General features: G+C 43.7%; 1 protein-coding gene across 3 annotated transcripts in view; it reads left to right on the plus strand.

The window, feature by feature from the left end:
• Positions 1–12,595, plus strand: part of TRPC4AP (transient receptor potential cation channel subfamily C member 4 associated protein) — a 39,924-nt gene that overhangs the window by 6,453 nt on the left and 20,876 nt on the right. For all 3 annotated transcript variants that reach the window (XM_068700268.1, XM_068700267.1, XM_068700269.1), the window contains exons 2-5: positions 7,377–7,505; positions 7,772–7,888; positions 10,456–10,513; positions 11,640–11,695. In XM_068700268.1, coding sequence (XP_068556369.1) covers positions 7,377–7,505; positions 7,772–7,888; positions 10,456–10,513; positions 11,640–11,695 — 360 coding nt within the window. The remainder of the gene's footprint in view (positions 1–7,376; positions 7,506–7,771; positions 7,889–10,455; positions 10,514–11,639; positions 11,696–12,595) is intronic.

The following is a 12,595-nucleotide window of genomic DNA, read 5'->3' on the forward strand; positions in this document are numbered from 1 at the left end:
ACACTTTGACGTAACTTTTAAAGAAGTACGAGGCAGGTTGGGGTACTTTCTTTTCTGAAGTTTTATTTTTATCACGATGTTAACAGTTTTCCTTCTGTTGACTCCTCAGTAGCAGCGTGCAGCCCTTGCTTAAGGTTCTCAGCTCATTTGTTCCTGAAAATCATGAGAGCAGATTGAGTTTCCAAGCTGCCGTGGTGGGGTCTCCAAGAACAAGTCAGGAGAATGCCCTTCCAGCTCTGTCCTACTGTTCTTTGTAGGGAAGTTCTGAGTCACCAGCTGCATGAACTGCACCCCTGGCATCTTGTGAGGAGGAGATACTCTTCAAAATCTTCAGAGAGATTGGGAAACACCATTCTGTGTCGTGGCGCTGCCATCCGAGTCCTGTCCTCCTGCTCTGTTGTCACTGTTTCAGCATCTAGTCTCTGAGAGGCAATTAGTGCTTCTGTAGGCAACAGTGCTAATTGTTTTCTAGTGAAGCTCGGAGTACTAACTTCAGGTGATCTCAAAATCCATTTTGTGAGGAAAGTAGGGGCTTATCCTCAACATGGTAAGGATAATTCTTGACAGGCCTGTATCGGAACATTCGTCAGTCTGATCTTAGAAGGACACAAAAATAGTTTGGACAACAGCAGCCACCTGAAGGTCTGGCAGTTTTGAAGCCAGCTAAACCTCTAAAATCTGTGTCTTTGTTGTGTATTCCTGCTGTGCTCACCTACCTGAAGTCACGGCTTTCTTGTCGGTTGGGCTGTCTGCGTTAGGGCTAAGAAGACTGACAGATAAAACAGGTTTTAGTGGACGTTGCCATTATCTGTTCGTATATCCATTTTAGCCATATTGCTAGCATCAGCGGCTGCCCTGGATGTAAGCATCAATCACCGGTATCAGATTGTGTAACCTTGTGCTGAGCGCAGAGCAAGTGAAAGAGGCTTTTCAGATACCGGTAAACTAGAAGTGGGCCAACTTCCCAGAAGTGACACGCATTTTCTAATAAGGAAAAACACTGCTTGGGAGCTGGCTGGCCTGGCACAGCTGTGCTGAGAGATGTGGTGGGGTTTATGCCACTGCTCCGTGAAAGCAAAGGAACGTTTTGGTTCACCTGGTCGAGCTGAAAGCAGGATTTCATCCCTGTGGCAAGTGGGCATAAACTTTATCTGCTGCAAGGCGACTGTGAAAAGCACGTATATGACATGAAACCAGAAGATATTTAGGTGCAGCTACGCGAATCCCTGTGGAGAAGTAGTATAATGACGGATTAGCCAGAGATTTGCTGGCAAATTAGCATGCTTCTGGTGCAGCCCCAGGAGCAGGTCGCCAGCGCTGGTCTCACAGTCTCTCAGGACTGCCAAGGCTTAGCTGAAACAATCAAAATGGAAAAAGAGTCCATTTTTCCAGCTGCGTTTCATGATGTGCTATTCCTAGGAGTAGATGCTTCCCTTAGCAGCGTAGTCCCTAACCACTCTGAAAGATCTCTCTGTGAAAAGGAAACATTTTCCACCTCATCGTTCAGATTTCCAACTCCTACCACTATAAAGTATCAGTTCTATGGAGTCGTTCCCCTCCAAGCCCACGAAAATACTTAGCTTTCTAATCAATTTTGTTTTTTCCTGGCAACAACAACAGCAAACATTCACGTGAATATAATCCACTTTAGTAGCTCTAATTGTATGGGTCTTAGCAGGCTTATGGCTCTTGTGGAGAGGACAGCTAGCTGGTATTGAAAGCCTGGACACGCTCCTTGTGTAACAGGGGCAGGAGCTCTGTCTTAACGCTGGAAATGTTCAAAAGTGCTGGTGTTAGACTTGGGTAACATTGTTTTGATTGACTGATAAGGAAAGAGGGATCACTGAGAAGTTAATATAATTTTACATACTCGTTGATTTATTTTTCTCTGAGCGTAAGATGGTCAGAACAAACGCCAGCAGCCTATCCAGGAAGTTCTGAAGAACTGCTGCTGCTGATCTGCTCCCAGCATGATGCTGATGCTCTGCTCGCAGGACTGTGGCTCTCTGGGATTCGCAGACCTGTTCTGTCTTGGTAGGCCAGCTCGTCCTGCAGTGCCTGCGAGTGGCACGCGACTTGGGGATTGCAGGGACGCCTACACCTGGCTGGCAGCTGCAGCAGGGCTTGTCCTGGGGCACGGTGCCACCGGGTTCATCCCCTGCTTTTGGGGTGGCCAGAGAAAGGCCTTTGGAGAAGTGGTGGTGATGGGAAGCTTGAGCTGTGCTTTGAGGGGTCTTGGAGCTGGCAGGAGGCTGGCAGTGGGGGTTCTTGTGTGGATTTTCACTGTGTTAATTCCACCTGCACAGGGTTTCTTTTTGGAAATAACGTGTGAGGCCTCTTACTTGTTCGTATTTGGAGCTTTGTGCAAAGGACCCGGCAGGTACCTGGCAGCGGTCGCTGTCCTGCAGCTGCAGGGTGACCACTTCTGCCTTACAGCACTTCCAGAATCGCTGCGGCAGCCTGCAGTCGTATTCCTGTGTTAACGTGAAAATTGGGGTGGGGGCTGCCTTGATTCTAGGCTTCTCTGTGAAATGTCACACGAGGAAAGAGACGGCATAGCCAAACGCGTGGCTTTTACTGACTGGGAAGGAAAATATAATAAAGAACCAAGGTGACTGGGCAGTCCCCGAAATCCTGAATAATCCTGTTCCTGGCAGTGTGTCAGAGACAACTTCCTCAGTTATTAATGTTCTGAGGAAAACTGAATATTTAATTGCACAAATACTAGTTTCCTGTTTTTATAAAGGTGCAGCCCGAAAGGTTTAATGGAAAGGGGATAGAAAGGCTTTGATTTTTGTTAACATACAGAGGCCACGCGCTTGCATGTTCCTTGGGATCCAGAATCATACACCTCATTTCCTTGTAAACTTGCAGAACTTCTGAACACGCTTCACAAGCGATCAGGAAGAATACTGGGGATGGAAATTCTGCTTTTTTTCCTTAGAGAACTTCTGATCTTAGCATAATGAACAACAGCAACAACAGAAAAGAATTTAAAAAATGACAAATGATGTGCCTTGGCTTGAAAATCTGTCCCAGAATGAATGCTGTAGCAGTGTGGAGGATGCCTGGACACCTGAGTGAACTTTTTTTTCCTTTTCAGAGATCAGCCTCGCAGAAGACACTGTTAGAAAGCTTTCCTGTACTGAGCGTTGAGTCAGACAGTGACATTTTTGAAGAGTGAAACGTGAAATCAAGACATGATTTTATTAGAAAACTGTTACCATCCCTCTGGAGAGCAAAGGGGCTGGCTCACAGCGCATCTGGAGCTGCTGTCGTGGGCTCCTCAGCATCTGCAGGAAGCTGTGGATGTGTCCCTGACTGCAGCTCAGAAACGTGGCAGAAGCCAGGTTAGCAAAAATCAGGGCTGCTTTTGTTGGGCAGTGAAAATCATCAGAGGAGAGGAACACAAACAGAAGGGAAAATTGTTGCTGGAAGGGGAAGCAGTCACAGCTTGGAGAGACCTTAAGCTGGTAACAAAAGTTTGAGCACATGGTGCAGCTCTGTGCGTGTGCAAGGGCGCTGGCACGAAGCTGCAAGTGCTGTAGCTGGGGGTGAGAGGAAGGCGTGGATTTAGGTAAATTTTAACATGGAGCTGCATGGATTTAGGTAAATTTTAACATGGAGCTGCATATGGCTTGGTGAATGTCTCAGCGTTGTCTGTTACGTGTTGTCCATTAGGAACTGCTCATGGATGCTGGATTTGCCTTAATCCTAATAGATAAAGGATTTCTAGCACAGGAGGAGTAAAAAAATTAAAACAGGTACACTCATCTACAGTCTCAGTGTTGAGTTCTTTGTATACTTCGAGGAAAAACTATGCACAACAATCAGGTTAAACTCTGCAGTGTTCCTGCTACAGCTGTCGGGCTCTGGAATAATCCCCTGGAGGTGCAGCCCTGTGGGAGAGGCTGAAGAGAAAAGGCTCTGTGTGCTCTACCTGCAGGCATGGGTGGACGTGCCGACCATTTCAGCTCCCTGCTTGAATCTTCTCGGCAGTCGGATCCCTCGTGTCCTCCCAGTGCACCCGTGCTGACTTCAGGAGGAGCGTGGGGTAGCTGGGGTGCATCCCCCCGCTGGGGAACCTCCAGTGTCCAGCCAGCTCGGCGCAGGCAGTTCTAGGTAGTTTGGCAGCTGGGTGCTCAGGCTTGAGCCGGTGTGTGCCACCTCGTCCCGGAGGCTGCCCAGAACAAAACCTCTCTGGGAGCTGGAAAACACCAGCCCCACACACCTCGGGGTGAGCTTAGGGTCTGCGGCTCTGAGCTGGGATGAGTTACGGCAAACTTCTGGGAAACATGCGCTGCCCGGGTGTTGGTACCAGTTTGGTGAACTGTGCATGGGTGGCAGGAAGTTTTGATGTTGTTTTTTCTGTTTTCCCAGTAAATTGATACTTTGCTGTCTCTTCCCGCTGCCGGTAAGGCCTGACAGCTCATAGCCCCTACCCACAGCCTTGAGTAAACCTTTTACTTTACCCGATGCCGCTTCCAGCCGGGTTTCTGCAGCCTCCTCTTCGTGCTAGCTGGGACCTAACTTCATGGGCTTCATGTGCAGGATCTCTGAGGTTTTCTCCAGAGCTGCTCGGGGAGTGAAGAAAAGTCCTGAAATATCACTGTTGGATTGGGCTTATTCCGCTTGGGTGAGACCAAAAAAACGGAGAGAGAAGTGGGCCCCAGAAAGACCCCACTGCCAATCCGATGCGTGTTTGCTGCTGTTCACCCAACAGGAGAGCAAGAGGGAGACCAACTCTGCTTCTAAATGAAAACTGGTGACTCGCTGCTCTTACAGAGCTCACGAGATGCGGATCTTAACCAAGATGGTTGCAGGGAAAGAGAGCTCCATCCCGTTTAATTGAATTTGAATCCCTCCGCAGAATCCAAAATCTTTCCGCTGGCAAATGCCGCCCCGCCACAATGGAAACACTCCGAGCCAGGGCAGCCTCAGAAGGACCACAGGCTGGAGCTTGCAACGAAACCAAAGACGGGCATTAAATCAAGAGAAAGAAAAGCTTAAAAGCTTAGTTTTTTTTGTTTTTTTTTTTTTTTAAAGCAGTTACAAGGAGATGAGAGCAAGGAAACATTTACTTCAGTCTTTCAGAATTTGACGTCTGGAAGTTTTCTGCAGCCCAGCACAAGCGGCTGCGTATCAGAGGCCAGGATGGGGAGAGGAAGCCTGGCTGGTAGAGAAATGAGGACAGAGACGGGTTCTGCCCCACACCAAGCGTGTGTGTGTGTGATTGCCAAAGGCAGCATGAAGCCCAGGACAAAGTTAAGCACCACGCAGCACTGAAGGGCTTTTGGCCTGTTCTGAGAGCACTTGGATGCTGAACTCTGTGCGGCACCACTGGAACCTCAGGCTGCAGCCCGCTCACGTCATCGCTGCCTGTGGTATCTCCCACATCAGCTGGAGCCAGATAGTTGGATCCTGGCCCTGGCGTTTTGCTGCTTGTTCTTTGCACTTTACCCAGCAATTAATCCGGTTCCTCCTGCAGCTCGTGGGGTTGTGTGCTCCTCCCATGGCGGGGACCGGGTAGTGGCAGAGCTCCTCGCCCTCTCCGCGCTGGGTGTTACAGGGAGAGCTGGGGATTGGTGACTTCAAAGAGGCTGACCCATTACTCACATGCGAAATGAAGCGAAGCCATTTCGACTTTCTGGTTTTGTCCTGCCATTTCTTGTAAGGGCGGCCTCCGCAGAAGGAATTCTGCCACATCAACCAGCATCGCTGGAGAATGACTCTTACTCCAAAGTCAGAAATTAGAGAAAAGTTTAAAACTGGAGGGAGCGTTACGTGCCAGGCTTGCTCGGATTGCTTCAGTCTCTCCTTGTAGCAAGAAAAACTGGTGCTTAAGAACCTTGAAATTCTTAAAGTATGAATTTGAGTATTTCATCAGGAAAAGAGCCCTAAGGATCTGGGAAGCTAGGACGGGAGAGGACCCGTAGGAACTAGTGTCAGTCTGAGGTTTTCGTGTGCTTGCATCAGTTTCCTTGCCTTCCTGTATGCTGTCTTACAAGCCTAGAAAAGGGTTAAATTCTCAGTCAGAAACAGGAGGATATTTGCATATAATTGTCTAATTGGAACTGAATGGCCCATCCCTTTGGAATGGTAGCTGAGGTGTAGCTGAGAAGGATGTCTTGGCTGAAACAATAAGGAAGGCGATTTCCTGGCTGTTAACTATTAACAATGAGCATTAAAGCAGGCTGGAAGGAAACAATGCGGGTTAACTGACCCAGAGTGAGAGCAGCTGAGAAGTGTGGCTCTAGGAGTGAGGGAAAATTCACCCATGTGGCACTGAAGTAAGGTCTTGCTGGCCTGAGGATTAGCGTTTTTTAAAAATATATTATTTTTATTTGAAAGGTATATAAAATTCGGTAAAACCAGCCGGAGGTCTTGCCGGGTTTAATTCTTGTTGTCTCCTCTGCCCTTCTCTACAAGGATAAATCCTCACTTCAGGTTTGTCTGGGTACCTGCAGTGAGGTCACGTTAAGCAGAGGGGCTAAGTTCTGGTTCATGCTAACTGGGCTGGGGGAATTGATGGAGAGTTCCTCCCTTAGAGCATCCCCTGGAATTAACCTGCAGCGTTCAGCCTCTGGAGATTTTTCAGTGCTCTAAGCAGAATATTCACTAGTCTTGTGCTGCTGCTCCGTTTGTTTAGGGGTAAAATACTGGGGAGGAGGAAGAAAATTGGAGGACGTTTGCAAACTGCAGTACCAAACGCTGAGGTGTTCTTCGTGGCTGCAGCCTGCCTCCCGGGGTAGCAGCGGTGCTGTTGTGCTGGTGCTGCTGTCGGTCTCCAGTTCCAAGCAGCCCAGGACTGCAGGAGGAGTCTCACCGGGATGTTGATAGGTCCCTCAGGAGTGCTTGTAAATCTTCAGCCTTTGGGTCAGTGCTAGCACCAGCAATGCTTTCAGGGACTTGGCTGCGGAAGGGCTCGTTACTGGTTGAACGTAACGAGTAATGAAGTTTTTCTGTCTTCAGCGTGTGCTCTCTACTTCAGTCCAGTGTTGTTTGTGATAGTGTCAGGGTCCCCAGTTTCCTCCTTCAGTGACCTGTCAATCAGAGGTACACTCTTGGAATTATTTAAATTACTTAGAGATGATTATGTTTCCATACTAACTAATAACTAAGTAACTTCAAATAAGTATTCAAATTGGTAACATCTGCCTTAAGCCCCGTCCCTGATGAGGTACATTGACCATCTGAAATTCTGCTGCTGCCAGTCCTGGATAGATTGCTGCTTGGGAAGAGGTGCTGCGCTCTCTGATGGTACAGTCTACAACACGTGATTTTCTGCGATATTCCAATATTGGGATTGTGGGCAGGCTGTTTTCCCGGGTGTCATGCACTGGACACGTGGGAATTACATTCGTCTTTCGTTGCAGATCACAGAGGCCTTGTTAAAGGAAAGAGATAAACAAGCAAAGTGGAATGGGATTCCCTTACTGTTGCAAAAGCTGTACGAGCATAGCCACCCAAACAGCGACTTCTCCCAGTGCCAAAGCATCTTAAAGGTATTGTCTGCTGTCTTCTCCTGGAATGGGGTGGGTTTTTTTGTTGTTACTTTCTCTAAAGGCTAGTATGATGATATACTGTGACTTTTGAAAGTGTGTGCATGATAGTACCTGTGAACTGGATGCAAATAATAGCTAGGAATGCGTGTAATTAATTAGTCACCAGATCACATGGATAGTCTGAGAAAGTTGTGTTTATACTGATGAATAGTTTTCTCTATGAATCATCTCTTTTTTTGTTTTTTTTGTTTTTAAACTGCATACAGGAAATTTCTCCACTTCTCTCAATGGAAGCCATGGCATTTGTTACAGAAGATAGAAAAGCTGCTCAAGAGTCCACTTTCCCAAACACGTACACCTTTGACTTGTTTGGAGGAGTTGATGTAAGTGTGGTTGGTTGTGTTTTTTTTCTTTTTGTTGCTGTTTTTTTTTTTCTTTTTTCTTCCTCCAAAGACACCAAGAGATTTCTGCATGGTAGTCATGCCGTTGCTAAATCTGTAAATGACACCTTTGAGACTTGTGAAGTTTCTAAATGCAAGCAACAGAAGCATTTTACTGTTTTGATGTTAGTAATTACATTTGTGTCTATTTGAGTTGTTCAAAATGTTAAAAAAAAAAAAAAAAAAAAAAAAAAGAAAAAAGTATTTGTTTAATGTATTACATCATCAAAAGCAAAATGCTGGTTTTTATGTTGAAAATTTGATTTTCTTCAGGTAGCCTGCTTGTACTTGAGAGACAACACCTCTAGGGTCTTCAACGGTTTCAAATGATTTCTAGTTGTAAGGTTAAATACTACAGTCACTACTAGAGCAATAAGAATGACACTTACTGAAGGGAATGTCTTTGTTTTTAAGCACACTAGGACACTCCTGGCAAGGTTGTCCCTTTATTGCTGCCATGCAACACACGCTGCTTCATCTGTGGAAAAATTTTTAAGCTGGGCTGCTAGGTTTATGTGTAGATGTTTTGGCATTTTATCTTTTTTGTTTATCTGTTATAATTTGACATTACAAATATACCCAAGTTTGCTCAATTTTATTGTGACAGACAATGGGATCTTACTTTTCCTTAGAAATGTATGATTTGTGTTTTTCAGACGACGGATTAACTTTTTTTTTTTTGTCTAGCAGTCTTTGCTACTTCTCTCGTTTTACGCTTAATGGGCCTTTATTACAACAAGACATCTATTTAGGATATATTATTTTGAAAATAATGCTAGCTTAGTTGCTGGAGTCATGTCACTTGAGGACAACATTCTTCAGCTACCCAAGCAATTTAGAACATAGTATGAAAATGTTTAAAAACAATACTTTTTATTTTTAAACAGAAAAAGCAATGTTTTCCATTAAAGTGCTTTTACCATAAGAATGCACTGAAAAAAGCCTTGTTTCATATTTAAATGAGTATGTATATTTGTTTTTGTAATAGTTAGGGGGAGTGATTTGGTGGTTTGTTTTTTTTTTGGTTGGTTGTTGGTTGTTTTTTTTTTAGCTTTCTTGGGTAACAGCTTTCTGACTATAACAATAGATACCTGGTTCCTAATTACCTGGAACTGTGGTGAGAGATTTAGCTGGTCCAAGTGGGTTTAATCTGGTTAAAGGTAGTGTTAGAAGGCAGCGGTAGGTGTTTTTGAAAGTCCTGCTTTAGGATTTGAAAGACAATTAGTCTGATCTACTAGTTCTGTGTGCGCCACGTACTGATTCTGTGTTGGGATATTTCAAACCACGAAGTATCAGTAACTTAGGAAGACACCAGATTTGCAGTGTACTCCGTAGCATCACACTATAAAGTGTGATAGCATATTGGTGTAGGTACTTTCAGATTCAGACAGCCTTTACATCAAGGAAGAAGAAAAGCACATTTATGCATCATTCCTTTGTAAGAATTATTGTAAAATGCTGCCTGAGAGTACGAGCATGTCAATTAATACATGAGCTTTAGGGACTTTGGACATGAATGCAAGCCCATTTCAAGCAATTAGATCTCATAACTCCATTTCTGTGTTTTGTTTGTTTTGTTTTGTTTTCTGGGTAAGTGAGGCACCCTCTTACCTATTCTCTCTCTGCCTTTTGGCCTCTTGCACTTCTTGCTGCATATTGTTGCGGTTTCAGTAGGATGGCTGAAGAAAGCCCTCTCCAAGGAGTGTCTGACACCACTGCAGTCCAGTCCCTGGAGTGTATGTGCGAAGCATACCAGTGCTCAAGGATAAGATGATAACTACGTGGTGGGTTATAGTACTGACAAAGAAAAAGAGATAGGGTATGCTTCTGTGGCAGGATAGAAGAGATCTTTACTGCAGCCACTCTTAAAAGACTCACTGCTTGCAGTAGATGTTCTTTCCCAGAAGAAGAGCAGGTGGCCTGCATCCCAAGTGTTCATGGATATCTTTGTGTGCTTATCTCGGGTACGTGGCTTTGAGGTGTGCATTCTCCTCCTAAAAATTAAGCTGTTAATCTGAGCACTACATTAGTGCTGCTGTCATTTTTACTTCCCTATTAATTCAACAGTTGCTCTAACAAATACTGAAAAATATATTTTCTTCTTTCAAGTTGAAATACATTTTGAAATCCGGCAGGATTTAGGAAGAGCCCTTTCAAAATCTGCATTTCTTTGCAGATTATTGCTAAAGATTCATTATTTTGGGAAATATGCGATAGTCGTCCTTGATGTTATCTGGATATGTGTGAAAATACATTCTTTGCTGACTCTTGCTTAAAAACTTGCCAGTGGGAGCCTATTTTATACATATGTTATTTTTCTGCAGGGTAAATACACCTATTTTTTGTGAATGTAATTTTGACACCACTGGGTTTTTGATTGTAAAATTCCCATCAGTCATCTTAGTGACTTCAACAGAGATGGGTCTAAGTTTGAATTTTTTGCTGACAAATTAACTGGTTATTTGTGTCCCAGTGATTATTCCCTTAATTCTTTATCTATTGTTTTTCAGCTTTTAGTAGAAATTCTCATGAGACCAACTCTAATGACACAAAAGAAGAAACAAAAAAGTAAGTAAATAGGTCTGCTCATTTTTTTTTCCATTTTTGCCTTGTACCCTTCTTGAAGCAGGAGTTACTCTATTCTTCTGTTGCTCTTTTCCTTCTATACCAAGGATTTCATGTTCCAAAATGAATCATTGGTTTCTTTGTTCTCTGTAGTACTGATTTATGTTGAGAATTAGGATAGTAACCTGCTGCAAAATCAGGAGTATTCATGCTGTCAGCAGAACATTTCTCAACACAGCAAATCTGTAGTCACTTGAAACTTCACCTTACTGTGGCTATAGCTACTGTTAACAATTACTAACAACAGTCCACAAAGCATTGTTTATGTAATAGGAGTTACAGAGATCGTGAGATATGAAAAGTATGCTGTTTTCCTGACCAAGTCACAGTGACTACTAATTTCCAAATTGTTGTAAAGAGAACTTGCTAATGGGGAGCAGTAGCTTCAGGTCAGCTTTCCTGCTGGAGCAGCTTCAGTTTAGTGTTTCCATTTCTCTTGTCTGTGATTCTTCTGACTCCCTACAACTCTCCTGAGGAAAGGAAATGTCATGGTATGTGCCGTGGTCCCTGCCCACCAGCCAGGGAACTTCAAAGGTGAAGTAACTTGAAGTTGATCTAGAGGCAGCTGTTCTGTGCCCATATGTTTTTAAATATTAAAATGCTGGAATAAATCAGATTGAAAGCTTTTCTATCAATTCCTGATGCTGCCTGGAGAAAAACACATGAACTAAAGACTGACTTCTTTTCACGTTTAATAATTGGAACTAATTTGTTTATAGCATTTTTTCCATATTGACAAATTTCGAGTTGATTTATGACTTCTTTCCTTCTCTAAAATACTGTTTACAAACCCTGTAATTTTGCATGTGTGACTAAGTGTGCTAGCCCTCAGGTACATCTCTATCTGCAGTCTTAGGCGGTAGTTTTGGAAGAAGGTAAGCAAACAGAGCAGATACAGAGTGATTTATTGTGTTTTTTATGTGCAAGACATTTGCAGGTATGATCCAAGTCAGTAGTTAGCCTGAAATTCTCACTCAGTTTACAGCTATTCATTTCGCTACTGTGGACTTCACTGATCAATGTTAGTTGTCAAAATGAGGCTAGTGAATGTCTGTTTTCTCCTTTGCAGTAAGCGATGACCTCATCAAGGACTGTTTAAGCATACTGTACAACACGTGTATATGTGTAAGTGCAACTGCTATGAAAATGTGTTCTGGCTTGACCAGTGCATCTGCTGGGTATGGGCTTCATGTGACGGGATTGTTTTATACTTGACAACAGACAGACTCTTTTAAACATAACTTAAAATGACTTTGAAACTTTTCGTTAGAATTCCTTTAGTTAAATGTGGGACCACCCTACATTTTGGATTGTTGTTCAAATAATTTGTGTTTTCTTAGGCACATTGTTACGCTTAATCTCTCTTGGTTGGATCTTTGTGTATCTGTGTTCCCGTAGGAAATTCATGTCAGCGTTTGTTGTGTTGAAGCTTAAAATTTGAAACTAAATGGATGCCTGCAGTCTAACCCAAGCTACAGCTCATCTTGTTCAGTAACAGTGCTGGCAAACTCTTTAAGTTTGATCCTGCAGATTCTTTGTATGTTGAATACCAGTGCAGTTGTGCATTGATGGCAGATCAGTGCCAGCTATTGAAATAGCTTCAGAATTGTAATGGAGAGCTAGAAGGGCATGCCTCTGATTATGCTTACAGGGAACATCCTCACCATTGTTTAGTTAATCACGCAGTTTATTAGGTCGTAACCTAGGGAGCATTGTTTAATGAAAAAAAAACAAGTTGATAGTCACTGGACTGGAGCTCTTCCAAAGACATCAACCTTATCTGGAGAGTTTGAGTACTAAGTATCTGTGTACAGATGGGAAGGAGAACAGAGGGAACACCACCGCCTGCTTGACTTAATAGGATTTTATTTTGTTCCTTAAACTAGAGGTAATGCAACTTTTGCAGACTGTGATTATTGTAATAGCAAAGGAACAAGTTTGCATTTTTTTGGATTAGCTGCTGTTTGACTTGATTCACTTCATTATTACCACTCATTTGAATGAGAAATGTTCAGGATCACAGAG

This window comes from Anas acuta, chromosome 16 (assembly GCF_963932015.1).
Source record: "Anas acuta chromosome 16, bAnaAcu1.1, whole genome shotgun sequence".
In the NCBI taxonomy this organism is placed as follows: Eukaryota; Metazoa; Chordata; class Aves; order Anseriformes; family Anatidae; genus Anas; species Anas acuta.